At 34.6% G+C, this 13826-nt stretch overlaps 1 protein-coding gene and 1 non-coding gene across 2 annotated transcripts; one reads left to right on the forward strand and one right to left on the reverse strand.

The window, feature by feature from the left end:
* Positions 1-6274: 6274 nt before the first annotated feature.
* Positions 6275-6382, forward strand: LOC145077563 (small nucleolar RNA R71). Its single transcript, XR_013693305.1, has one exon. It is a non-coding gene; the product is annotated as a small nucleolar RNA R71 (small nucleolar RNA).
* Positions 6383-8116: 1734 nt separating this feature from the next.
* On the reverse strand, positions 8117-13539 carry LOC145075299 (VQ motif-containing protein 4-like). The gene is made up of 5 exons (XM_079021591.1): positions 13513-13539; positions 11836-12310; positions 9831-10044; positions 8346-8402; positions 8117-8195 (listed from the first exon to the last, which is right to left on the reverse strand). Exons 1-5 carry the CDS (start codon positions 13537-13539, stop codon positions 8117-8119), a joined length of 852 nt encoding a protein of 283 aa, XP_078877717.1.
* Positions 13540-13826: the final 287 nt, after the last annotated feature.

The raw sequence follows: 13826 nt of genomic DNA on the forward strand, positions 1-13826 counted from the left end.
ACCGGCTAGTTTTGCCGAACATGCCCTAAATGTGGACCATTGCATCTTTCACAACCCACACGAATAGCATGTATGGATTGGTCTATCTTTGTCATTCTTCGGCCCATATTATTTAGCATAGCCAAAATAGTCTCCATATCTTCAGAAGTTCCACTCTCAATTCCTTTAGCTCCATCATGTCGAGGGTTGTGATACTCACGCGAATGCTTAGAAAACTCTTGTTAGGCGTGTCAAACCCAACAAATAAATGGGTACGATATACTCCAAAATAATCCCACTATATTGCACTAAAAGGTAGTACAAGGCAAGCAGGGTCGATCCACAGAGACACGGGATAATTAGTCTATACCTCTTTGCGCAAAGTACTATGGTCACCAACAGTAATAAGGGGGGTTTAGAATGCAATGACTAAAAAAACATATTAAAAACACGAGTAGACAACTAAACTAATGAATTAAGTTCAGATTTTGTAAGGACTCCAACTCCATGTATGACAATTTTGCAATGTGACTCAAAGATGACACAATATTCGTTCAATTCTATCTAAGTTTGTACTTGAAAGTGCTAATAAGCTCTAACACTTCCCATTCACCACATTAATTAACCAAAACAAGCTCTTTGATTAATCATAACCTTATTAACCTAATCTAAACAAACTCTTAGAATTAGATTATAAGATTGCATGAAGCTTTATGTGAATGTTCCCAACAACACCCAATACTCCTCATAAGCTCGGGAGTGTAAAAGTGTAGGAATAAGATTTACACTAAATTCATTCAATAGAGATCAATTTAATGCTTGTTACTTGTTCAATTTCACAAAACAATTACGGATTTTGTAAAAGAGATAACTTGAATGACCTAACCCTAATTCAAATGGCCAATAAGAATCACAATTAGAATCAAACATTCGATTGAAGCAAAATCAAATTCATTAGATAGAAATTAAGAACAAACATCATGTCATATGATTGAAGTCACTACCAAGAAGTCAAAACATGAAATTGGAGAAACTAGGGTTCTAGCCACACATGGCTAGAACAAGATCACAAGAATAAAAGATGGAATTAAAGTGTAATTACAACTTACAAATACTAGAAATAATGTTTCCAAATGATTGCTAATCAAACCCTTGAAAAAACCATTGAAAATCCTCCTCCAAATGTGCTCTGATATGTTGTGTGTCTCTAAAAAATGGCTCTTAACCCGTAATATGAAAGATAGGAAAAACTGCCAAAAGTTGGTTTTTGGGTCGAACACGGCCCGTGTTAAAATAGGCTAAACTGACACGGGTCGTGTTCAGCAACACGCCCCGTGTTGATTTGCACTAAACTGACACGCCCCGTGTTCAACATGGTCAACAGCTCCCGGTTTGGTCAAACACGCCCCGTGCCTACTTTTCAGTGTAAATTCAACACGCCCCGTGTACCTCTCTGACTCCAATTCCAAAACTTGATTTTTCTAACTTTTTCGTTCTTCGCCCGATCATCTTGAAATCTTCACCAATGCTTCCCGACACTTCTCAAAGCGCGTTTCAACCTCCGGTTTACCTGAAAAAGACATGAAAATGTGAAAATAAGGTTGTTCTAGAGACTAACATAAAATGTGATTAAATTCAAGACAAATGAAGGACAATTATGCTAAATATAGGCATGAAATGGGACTAAAAGGTGTGTAAAAAGGTGCACAAATTGCACCTAACAGATCTCCCCAAGCTTAGACCTTTCTTGTCCTCAAGAAAGAACAAGAACCGGACAAACAGGACGATTTCTAGATGGCAAAAAGAAATATAGAACAAATAGGGATATAAAGATCCTAAAAGCTAAGAATGAAAGCATGCAATGAAGACCATGAAAAAGAAACATATGTACAAAAGATACTTAAGGAACAAAGATGAACCAAAGAAAAAATTTAAGAACACAAGTAATGTTTTTTATTTATTTTTATAAATATGGACATATACGATCAGAATTTACATCAATGGGGCTCTAATCATTAATACCTAGGCGACCATCCTGCTACCTTCCACATATCACAGACTCCCAAAGTGAGGAAGACCACGAAACGGTGTAATCCAATAATCCAACCATAATTTTATTTAAACTTCATACCTTAATTAGCTTTTGCGAGCGAAAATAACACAGTTTAGGATCTCATGTCCTTAAGACTAGATAGGCAAGAATCGGAATCGACGCATCGTTAAGAACCCGTCACGGCGAATCAACTTTTGTTGAAACAGTGAGCCCACCCGAAGGGGCCCAGCTCCTATGCTTTCACTTTTTCGAGAGCCACAAGTATCATATCACACAGTTCTTCATTCGCCAGATTTGACTTTGAGATGGCTTTTGATTTTTTTATTGAACTTGGATTTGTATCTTCGTTTTGAGCTTGAGTTCTTCAATCTTTTGAATTTCTGAAAATTTCTTCATTTGAGTACTTGAAATTCTGATTTGGGTACTGAATATGACAGTTGTACCCTTTCTTCCTTCTTGACTGTGTGGATCTGATACTTAAGCTCTCTATTACCGCAAGGGTAATGCGTGTCAACAAATAGGTCCGTGTTCTGTGGGTTCAAAGTTGTTGATAAGGATTCTTTTTAAACATTCAAAAGCAAATCATCCTAAATTTGTTATTACCGCCCACAAAAACGTTTCAGTATGCTATTTTTTATTATCTAAGGTTGGGGTCTCGAATTACGGTGTTTGGGCCCCCTAGTTATGACAGCTGATTCTACTTCCGGTAACTATCCGGTCGCCTCATATTTTTTTTTCATTTGAATTCTTATTTTCCCACTTCATGGAGCTATTGTATGTAAAGATTGTATTCATCTCATATATTTTTTATTGGAAACAATGAATGAAAATGGGATGCAAAAACTAGAAAATATTTTTGGGTTTTGTAGATTTTAAAATGCAGAATGCAAGAAAAAGATAATAAGAAGGCTAAAATCTTTTTGAGTTTTTTTTAATGCATGAATATGAACATGAAATGCATGGATAAACCTAATGTATAACTCTACCCCTCCCCAAGCTTAAAGATAAGCATCGTCCCCGATGCTCGGAGAGGGTGGAACAACCTAATCACCGGAAGGTGGTGCGGGATGGTAGTCGGGTTGGGTAAGAGTCTAAAATAGTCACAAGTGCACACATATTGAATTTTAAAGCAACATATGAACGATTAAAGATACGGAAAGAATTTACCGAATCGTTCTTGGAGCCTTGCAATTGGTGGTGAGAACCTCCTCTTCAACCTCCCCAAGCTATCCGTGAAATATTTTTAGAGCCCGAGAGTCATTTTCCAGGCAAAAACAAGTTTAAAACCATTTGGGACATTAAAATTTTGAAATTTACCAAAGACTAGAAAGTTTTAAAATAAAAGACAAAAATACCCCCGGGTTGCCTCCCGGTTAGCTGCCCTTTTTTAAAGTCGTTAGCTCGACATGACCCCTGAATATGCATAAATCTAAGTATGTGGGGCTCTCCAACTGACTAAACTTTTCGCCATCTCCATCAATGGAACACTTATCTTGTACTTGACTTTCTTTTTGCGTGGGAACCATGTTGGACTTAGACCCTTAATGACACTAATCGTCCAGTCGATACCTTTCTTGTACTTGTCTAGTAAGGTGGTCAAATCTTCCTTCTTTGATAAGGTGGTCGATTTGATGACCGGTTGGGTGTCGACCTTCTCGGGGTACATATCATTTGAAGGGTCAAGCAAATTTATTGTTTTCGGCTCTTGTGGTTGGTCTACCAGTGAAAGGAGTTTCTCATTGGTAGTGGGTGGCTCAGCCTCTTTTTTGTCAACCTCCAACACCTCCTCTACAACTTCCATATCAACATTCTTAATTTCTACTTCTTCCTTGACAACCTTCTCCACTTCTACTTCTTCCTCCTCTTCCCCATCTTTCGATTGCAATCTTGGGTCATCAACATTTTTCCCATCGTTCAAGGTGATGGAAGAAACGATATGCATTGGGTCTTCCTCCACCTGCGATGGTAGTTTTCCCCGAGTTTCCAATATACTCACAGATTGAGTAAGTTGTGAAATTTGTTGCTCTAAGCTTTTGAGGCTAGCTTTGGTCGTTTCTTGGAAGATTTGGGTAGTAGTGACAATGTTTTTGACAATGTCTTCCAAGGACATGCTCGACGTTTCAGGTTGTTGGGGAGGTGGAGAATATAGTTGTTGGAACTGTGGAGTTAGTTGGTATTGGTCATTTCCCCAAGCTTGGTATGGGTTTTGGCATTGGTTGTTTCCCCAAGCTTGGTTGTTTTCCCACCATTGATCATGTTGAGGTTGATCATAACTCCATTGGTTGGCCAGTAGTAGATTCCCATTTCTTGCACTTCTTCCCATTCTCCTTGTAGATATGGACACATATCGGAATGATGTCCATTTTGAGTGCAAAAATCGCAAGGAATAGATATGGGCTGCGTACTTTGGTCATTTCCAATCATCATAACTAACTGAGCTAGCTCAGAAAGTTGGTCTTCTATGTAAGGAGTATTCATTTCTGAGCGACATTTTTTTTTCTGTTTTTTTTATAGAGATGTACCTGCTCACAAAAATCTAGGCATAACCAATTAGTAACACCATGTCCCTGGAAACGGCGCCAATTTGTTAGGCGTGTCAAACCCAACAAATAAAGGGGTACGATATACTCCAAAATAATCCCACTATATTGCACTAAAAGGTAGTACAAGGCAAGCAGAGTCGATCCACAAAGACACGGGATAATTAGTCTATACCTCTTTGCGCAAAGTACTATGGTCACCAACAGTAATAAGGGGGGTTTAGAATGCAATGACTAAAAAAACAAATTAAAAACACGAGTAGACAACTAAACTAATGAATTAAGTTCAGATTTTGTAAGGACTCCAACTCCGTGTATGACAATTTTGCAATGTGACTCAAAGATGACACAATATTCGTTCAATTCTATCTAAGTTGGTACTTGAAAGTGCTAATAAGCTCTAACACTTCCCATTCACCACATTAATTAACAAAAACAAGCTCTTTGATTAACCATAACCTTATTAACCTAATCTAAACAAGCTCTTAGAATTATATTATAAGATTGCATGAAGTTTTATGTGAAAGTTCCCAACAACACCCAATACTCCTCATAAGCTTGGGAGTGTAAAAGTGTATGAATAAGATTTACACTAAATTCATTCAATAGAGATCAATTTAATGCTTGTTACTTGTTCAATTTCACAAAACAATTACGGATTTTGTAAAAGAGATAACTTGAATGACCTAACCTTAATTCAAATGGCCAATAAGAATCACGATTAGAATCAAACATTCGATTGAAGCAAAATCAAATTCATTAGATAGAAATTAAGAACAAACATCATGTCATATGATTGAAGTCACTACCAAGAAGTCAAAACATGAAATTGGAGAAACTAGGGTTCTAGCCACACATGGCTAGAACAAGATCACAAGAATAAAAGATGGAATTAAAGTGCAATTACAACTTACAAATACTAGAAATAATGTTTCCAAATGATTGCTAATCAAACCCTTGAAAAAACCATTGAAAATCCTCCTCCAAATGTGCTCTGATATGTTGTGTGTCTCTAAAAAATGGCTCTTAACCCGTAATATGAAAGATAGGAAAAACTGCCAAAAGTTGGTTTTTGGGTCGAACACGGCCCGTGTTAAAATAGGCTAAACTGACATGGGTCGTGTTCAGCAACACGCCCCGTGTTGATTTGCACTAAACTGACACAGGTCGTGTTCAGCAACACGCCCCGTGTTGATTTGCACTAAACTGACACGCCCCGTGTTCAGCATGGTCAATAGCTCCCGGTTTGGTCAAACACGCCCCGTGCCCACTTTTCAGTGTAAATTCAACACGCCCCGTGTACCTCTCTGACTCCAATTCCAAAACTTGATTTTTCCAACTTTTTCGTTCTTCGCCCGATCATCCCGAAATCTTCACCAATGCTTCCCGACACTTCTCAAAGCGCGTTCCAACCTCCGGTTTACCTGAAAAAGACATGAAAATGTGAAAATAAGGTTGTTCTAGAGACTAACATAAAATGTGATTAAATTCAAGACAAATGAAGGACAATTATGCTAAATATATGCATGAAATGGGACTAAAAGGTGTGCAAAAAGGTGCACAAATTGCACCTAACAACTCTTCTATTAGCTCCTTGATTTTAGTAGGATTTTTCTTCGTCAACGGTCCTTGAGAATCAAGGAGTTGCCTTATCATCACATTTACCCCATCATAAAAGATTGATACTTCTTGTTACACATTTAGATCATTTTGGGGTAAATTTCGAAGTAATTCCTTGTAACGCTCCCATGCTTCGTAAAGTGATTCACCCGGTTATTGCTCAAAAATTGGCTATCGCCTTCTTGAGTTTGGAAATTTTTGATGGTGTGCAAAATTGCTCAAAGAATTGCTCGCACATTTGTGCCCATGTAGTGATAGCGCCAGGTGTGAGTGTCATCAACCAATCTTTAGAAGCTCCTTTGAAAATTACTGGAAGCATTCTCAATAACACCGTCGTACGTGGAGCATTTAGAATGTTGAAATAATCGGCAATGTCATTGACTTCACCAAGGTGTTTGTATCCATCCTCATGATCGTTCCCAGAAAATGGAACGTCTTTAAGGGCGGAAAGAATATGTCCTTTAAGCTAGAATGTGGCCGTGGCTGGAATCGCGGGTTGCACAAAGCTTGGACTGGTGTCCTCTCGAATTCTCTTCTTGTACGTATCCATTGTCATGTAAGAAATGTCCGCCATATTGCTGCCTTGCTAAAACAAAACTAGAAAAACATGCTTAAAAGGAACAAAAGCTAAAAACGAACTAGAAATTAACTGCAATGTGACCACGACGTGGTGATGATGACCACGACGTGGTTACAGATGAGACAGAAAAAATAAATGAAGAAAAATAACTTTTTTTGCGGTTTTTACCCCCCAAAAAGGACCGATTAACCTAAAGCAATTAAATTAACAACTAAAATAGTCGTTCCCTGGCAACGATATCAAAAACTTGATGTGTGCAAAAGTATACCTATCTAGTTTTAAATTTACAACCTAATGAACTTAACTAGCTAAAATGCACCTCGGCAGTGTACCTAGTCGGATTGTAGTGTAGTAAAGTAAGTTGCAGTCAAACACAGGGAACGAATTTAATTAACTAAAATAATTACTCTAAATTAATCTAAAATCAAACAATAATTAAAATGGTTTTTATTTAATTTTGCAAGTTCGGACAAACTTAAACACTCAACAAAACACTTGTAATCAATATATTAAAAACACTTTCGTTTAGTTTCGAATCCACATTTTTCCTATGGTTAGCTCTTATTTATAGATTAATAAAGTTGGTTACCAATTTATATGTAATTAGAAATTTGGTCAAATCTACTAATATTTTCACCAATTCATGTACTACTTTGTAAGGTCTTACACAAGCAAACACAAATTAGTTATTAATTATAATTTGGCTATGTAAGATTTGTTAAACACAATTATGGTCACAATTATGTTCTCTAACACAAATAAATTGTTACTTTTATCATTTAACTAAGATGTGGTCAATCCTAGCTCTAGCAATTTAATGGTCAGTAAATCACTAGCTAAACAAGTTCATGTAATTTAAGGGTCGCTAAGCTACACTTAACTTGAATTAAAGCAACAAAGAGAAACACTTTAACATGCTAGGTAAGTTAATCAAACACAAGCTCCAAACCAACTTTTATAAAACCATAAACTAATAAACTAAACCATAGTTATTAGGGTTTCATCTAACTAAACGAAAGTAAAGAAGTTTACCTACTCATATTTAAAATCAAACAAAAAAGCTCATGGAAAAGTGACATGATCAAACCGAATGAATTGATGATGTTTTCTTCTAGATCTCTTCAACTCTTGAGCTCGAACTGTTTCCTCATCTTCTAAGGGTTTTCTAGAGGTTTTTTTCGTAATACTTCTCCAGAAAGTCACCTCCAAGTCCCCCAATTCGTCATAATGTTTGGATATATATATATATATATATATATATATATATATATATATATATATATATACTTGCCTAAAATATGGCCACCACGACGTGGTAATGGCACCATGTCGTGGTCCTCGTGTTTATCCCGTATTCTCCAAGCCACCGTCAAGAATCGCGAAGATTCCATTCACCACGTCGTGGTTATCAAGAATCAGCATTCTATCAAAACATAAAATTCATCCGAAATTATGTCTATTTTTCAGATCATTTTGAATCATGTCAATTGGAGTTACGAGTCATGAGATATGAGAAAAACACTAACGAGGGGTCAAACTATCCAGCAACATCCTTCTTGTGTCTTTTGTTTGCCTAAGCTCTTCATTCCTGCTTCCAGCTTCCATATGGCTTCCTGGAATGTCTTTTACGCTTCATAACAGATATTAAACATAATAAATACATTTGGTTCTGTAATAAGCATAAATATAGCTAATAATATTAAGATATGATGTAAAATATATATGTAGATATGCACATATCAAGATACTAGTGCAAACCCATTGGACCATAATGAGTAAGATATGTTTTCCTTGAACTTGTTATGTTTGTACTTGGTTGTACTTAGTTGTTGTGTTTGGAATTGGGTTGTACTAGGTTGATTTTTTTGGATTTGTCCTAAAATTTGTTCTTTGAGAAACATATGTACTTGTTTATTTGTTTATGACTGATTTATACTACTTATGTTGTTTGAGAAACTTAGTTTGTTTAAGAAAGATATGTAATTGTTTTCTTGATCGTGCATGGTGCATGTTACCCAAGGGAATATGGGGTCAATAGTTCCAGGAATCAGTGTTAATTTGGCTAGGTTACAAGGGAACATGTGGTCCTTGTAACATCAGTTAACACATGTGGTCTAGTAATTTGCTTGTGGTCCTTGTATAAGATATAGGGTAACATCAGTGGCCACTAGAACGATTAAGACATTAAGTTCAATGTAATACAATAACCAAATTAATACAACAATCATTCATGTTAAGCATACAAACCAAAACAAAGTACATTACAAGTTGTTCATAATTTAACCCAAATGACCATTACAACTTGTACATAATTAAACATACAAAAAAACCCCAACTACATATTAGGTACACCTTCAACTTAAAGACCTCATATTGAACCTTTTTGTTTGACCTAAACAACCCAATTATGATCACACCTTCATTGTTGCACTACATTTCATCAACCCAAGCTATAACACTTGAATAAGCATCCTGATTCCAATTATTTTCTTGAATTAGTACATGTTAAGAAACTAGGGTTAACATCCAAATAAACAAAAGGTAAATTAACTTTTTGGGACATGCATAAAAGGGCCTTCCTGGATTATTGCTAGTACATGATGTCCGTATTATAGCTATACTTCCACATCCACATTCCATGTTCTTAATTATGTAGCTTCACAGTGGAGAGTATTTGAAGGAGAAAACAATGTGCAAGAATGAAACAAGTAGGTATAAAAGAAACTTTTAACTGATTGCTAGTACGTGGAATAGACAAAATTACCCCCACTGTGCAAGGCACGTTGGTTCACTAACATCCTCACTTTTTCCTTCTTTCCACTTCTAATGCACTTTCAACGAAATTTTTTCTAGATAAAAATTTGAAAATAGGATCATACGCAATGAACAAATAACATGTAACTTAGAAAATGCATGTCATGAAGACAAGTCTTTCATTCATCATTGGATTTCACTTACAAAATGTTTGTCATATGGACAGGTCTTTTCCATATATCGCCAAAAAAACATAATAAATTTTTTTTTAAAAAATCTACATACTAATATGCTTTGTAACCACCATTTCTTCAAATCCACCCATCGCCGAAGCTTAACAATGAAAGTGAGCACAACCATTAGCAACACTAGCATCCCCACCATCATGCCACTCATCGCAACACAAACAACTTTAAACTTTTGATCATGGTCATCCAGCTTGTGCTGGAGATTGATGTAGTCGATCCTGCACACAACATAGTCTTGTCTGAGCTGGTCTTTCAACCATCTGCAATCTTCTGATCACATTCACAGAAGATTGAATGAAGCACAAGGTACTTGATGTCTTCACAGAATTTAAAGAGTCGGGTGAAGGTGGTAGAGCCGACATTATTGCTTTTTAAGGGTTCTTGTTGATGAGTGTTTGGCTGAAAATGGTAAACAAGTTTTAGGGTTGTTTTACATCAAACCCCACATGGGTGTGTCCTCATTTAATACGCAGACCTAATCTACCGATTCAATCGACTGTAAGGGTTGGTGGGATGTTGGTGGAAATTAAAGGCGAAAATTAATCTATGCATGTGTGTCATCGAGTCAATTCAATATTGACTCAACGGGGTCACTCACCTGCTTACTTGGCAAATAACTAGGCAGAAAAACCTACTAAAATGGGTAAAAAGACTTTTTCAATCGGTAAAACAAAAGCACATGCCCTTAAAATACAAAAAAAATAATCAATATGGATCATTTAAACCATTGCACGTAAGTTTATTCTATAGTAACAACAACCCTAGAAAAATATAATTAGATTCTTCATCTTTTTACTTCATTGGTGATTCATGTATCCAGTTTCCTTTGAGGTTTTCATTACACAACTCTTTTAAAGTATTTTAACAGGAGTATTTTCATTATAACGTATTTATCCAACCAAAATTTTCTTTTCTTAAAAAAAGGGAGCGTATTTATTAAGTCCAATATAACATAAAAACTATTATATAATCGAACCCTAAATATTCCTTTTCATTAAAATGTCAAATACTCGTGAATCACATGGTTCACATACGAAACGATGATTATAATATCATCATTTTCTTTTTTATTTATCTTAACGAACAATGTCTGTTGTTTATATATTTATAATTTTATAAAATTATACAAACTATCCCTATACTTTATAAAAAGTTACATGTTTCGTCCGTAACACTTTTTTTTAATAAGGATAATACTTATTGTTTTAGTTTCTTGGGTAAATGGATCATGTGGTTTATTTAATTACAATTTTGATTTAAAATTACTATTATACCTTTATTCTATTTTATTGTGTGTTTTTTGTTTATATTAATATTTATTATATAAATAATCTAACTTAATCATAACCTTCCACCCACATTCTTCCTCATGTTAGCTTATCCATTCCCTCTACTCATGTAATTCAGGAAGATTAACATTTGGTTGCGTTCATGCTTCCTCCGACACATCATTCCTACCTTCATTTTCGTCTTAGATGACACATCATTAATCAATTATCGACTCCTGCTTCATTCCTTAACTTTTCATTATACGATATGCTACATTTAATGACGAGGGGCTTGTCTTAATCTTAAAAAACTTAGACTGCACCCTTTTCTTCCGGTTCCTGACAAAGTTCAGCGGCGATGTATCTCATTACTTACCTATTATCAATATCATATGATTCAAAAATAACATGATCCAAAAATATTATAATACAAAATAATTTGATTTAAAATTTTATGATCCAAAAATAAATTGATTCAAAAATGAAAAAACATCATAAATGGTCCTTGTGTTTTTCCAGATTCTGAAGTTTAGTTCCCGTGGTTTAAAAACCTCATAGATGCTCCCTGTGTTTTCAAAAAATTTGATGTTTGGTCCTTTTTGTTGACTCCGTTAAGTTTGTCCGTTAACTGAAGGGTATTTTCGTCATTTCACCACCACAGGGACCATTTTTGATGTCTTCTTTTCTTTTATTTTTTTAAATTAAATTTAATATATATATATATATATATATATATATATATATATCTCTCTCTCTCTTTCTCTCTCTCTCTCTCTCGATCGAAACATATAACCCTCCCTCCTTGGAGTAGTCGCCGGCGACGGATGTAAGTAAAATCCTTTCTCTGCAATCGCATTTTCTTCAGCCTCAACGTCCAAATTTGGGGAACAATCATTCGTCGGAGACCTATTAAATGGATCGGAAAGAAGAGGTGTGACTGGACTAAGCACCAACGACGGAAAATCGAGAAGACTTGGGGACATAATCTCCGGCGCGTTGGGATTCCGTGAGGATCCGGAGAACCCTTTGTCGTTTGTGAATCCAGGAGCCAACGGATTGATTTTGAAGTTCTTCAGACTGCTCCGCCGCTCGTACAGCTTTGATGGTTTTTTGTCCGGACCCGTTTTCATGGCAGGGATAGGGTTTCTCGCAGCTAAGTCTGGCCTGGTGGTGGTTGTGGATTGTTTGACTGTTTCAGATGATCCGGTTAGCATTTGAACTACCTTTTTGAAGGATGTTGTGTCGGCTTGGACGAAGGTTGTTTTGTTCTAACTATCTATTGTGTGCATGTAGGATTGATTCTAGACTAATCATTTTAATTATTTTAAAAAAGTAATTAATGCATATTAAAATGTTGAAAATATAATGAGTATTAATTAAATCTTCAGCATTTAATATGCATTAATTACTTTTTTAAAATAACTAAAATAATAATTTATACTCATTTAAATAATAATTTATAAAAGTCATTTACATTATCTAGTCATAGGAGTACACCAAACAATTGAGAATTAATGGTACATACTAAATAAATGATATATACTCTAATTTAATATATGATTGAAATGTAATAATAAAATATTGATTTATTTAATTTTGTTTTATTTCAAGTATAATTTGAATATTAGATTTTTATTTATTTATTTAGATTTAGATGCGTAAGAAAATTGTGTTGCTTAACGTGTAATCGTAGCCTCGTAATGACGTAATGTGTCTGACTGTCAATAACTTGGTTTCAAAAGCCATCTTCAGTATTCACGCTTTTATAATTTAAGTGTAAATTAAGTTACATTAACGGTCCCCGTGGTTTTGTTAGAAACGTAGGTTTCGTCCAACTTTTAAAAAATTGATATGTCATTCCCTGTAGTTTGAATAGATCACAGTTTTGTTCCCCTGGTCCACTAAAAGACTGCATTACCCTTGTTAATATCATTTTCCCTTTTTCTTTTACTTAATTATGTTTTAAAGAACATGCGTTATAACTTTTGAAATCCTGGGCGACACAATCAGTCCATTAAAAAACTGTATTACACATTAATATCATTTTTACTTTTTTCTTAAAAACAATACTTAATTGTGTTTTAATGAGCATTTATTTGATTTACACTTAAGACTATATATATATATATATATATATATATATATATATATATATATATATATATATATATATATATATATACATTAATATCATTTTTACTTTTTTCTTAAAAACAATACTTAATTGTGTTTTAATGAGCATTTATTTGATTTACACTTAAGACTATATATATATATATATATATATATATATATATATATATATATATATATATATATATATATATATCGGTTCTGGTGATGACTGCGAGTATAATTTCCACCATCCATTCCGTCAAGGACATAAACGTCGAACTTAATACTTGGTCGTTGTGCGTTTATATACGACCCATGTCCGTGGTAATTAATATAGACTCGAATATTTAATCACTTGCGACGAACCTACATAAAACGTCATTTAAGTGGATTTTATTATTTACTTTCGTTTACTTTTATATATTTTTATTTAAAAATTTCAAAGAAAAAATAACGGCTATATAGTTTCAACATTTTTATTTATTTATTTTTTTTTCATTTGTTTGAGAAGGAGAAGTTTTTTCTTCTACCTATTTAACCTGCAAACAATTAACATTTACAGAAAATACCAAAATCTTGCACATATTTTCAAAAATGTCATATAATCTCGCGAGATATTGACTATAGATAAAATTAAAATGTTTTCGATCATGCGGTAAGGTTTGTCCC

Source organism: Lactuca serriola, chromosome 9, assembly GCF_051521515.1.
Source record: "Lactuca serriola cultivar US96UC23 chromosome 9, Lser_US96UC23_V15, whole genome shotgun sequence".
NCBI classification, from domain to species: Eukaryota; Viridiplantae; Streptophyta; class Magnoliopsida; order Asterales; family Asteraceae; genus Lactuca; species Lactuca serriola.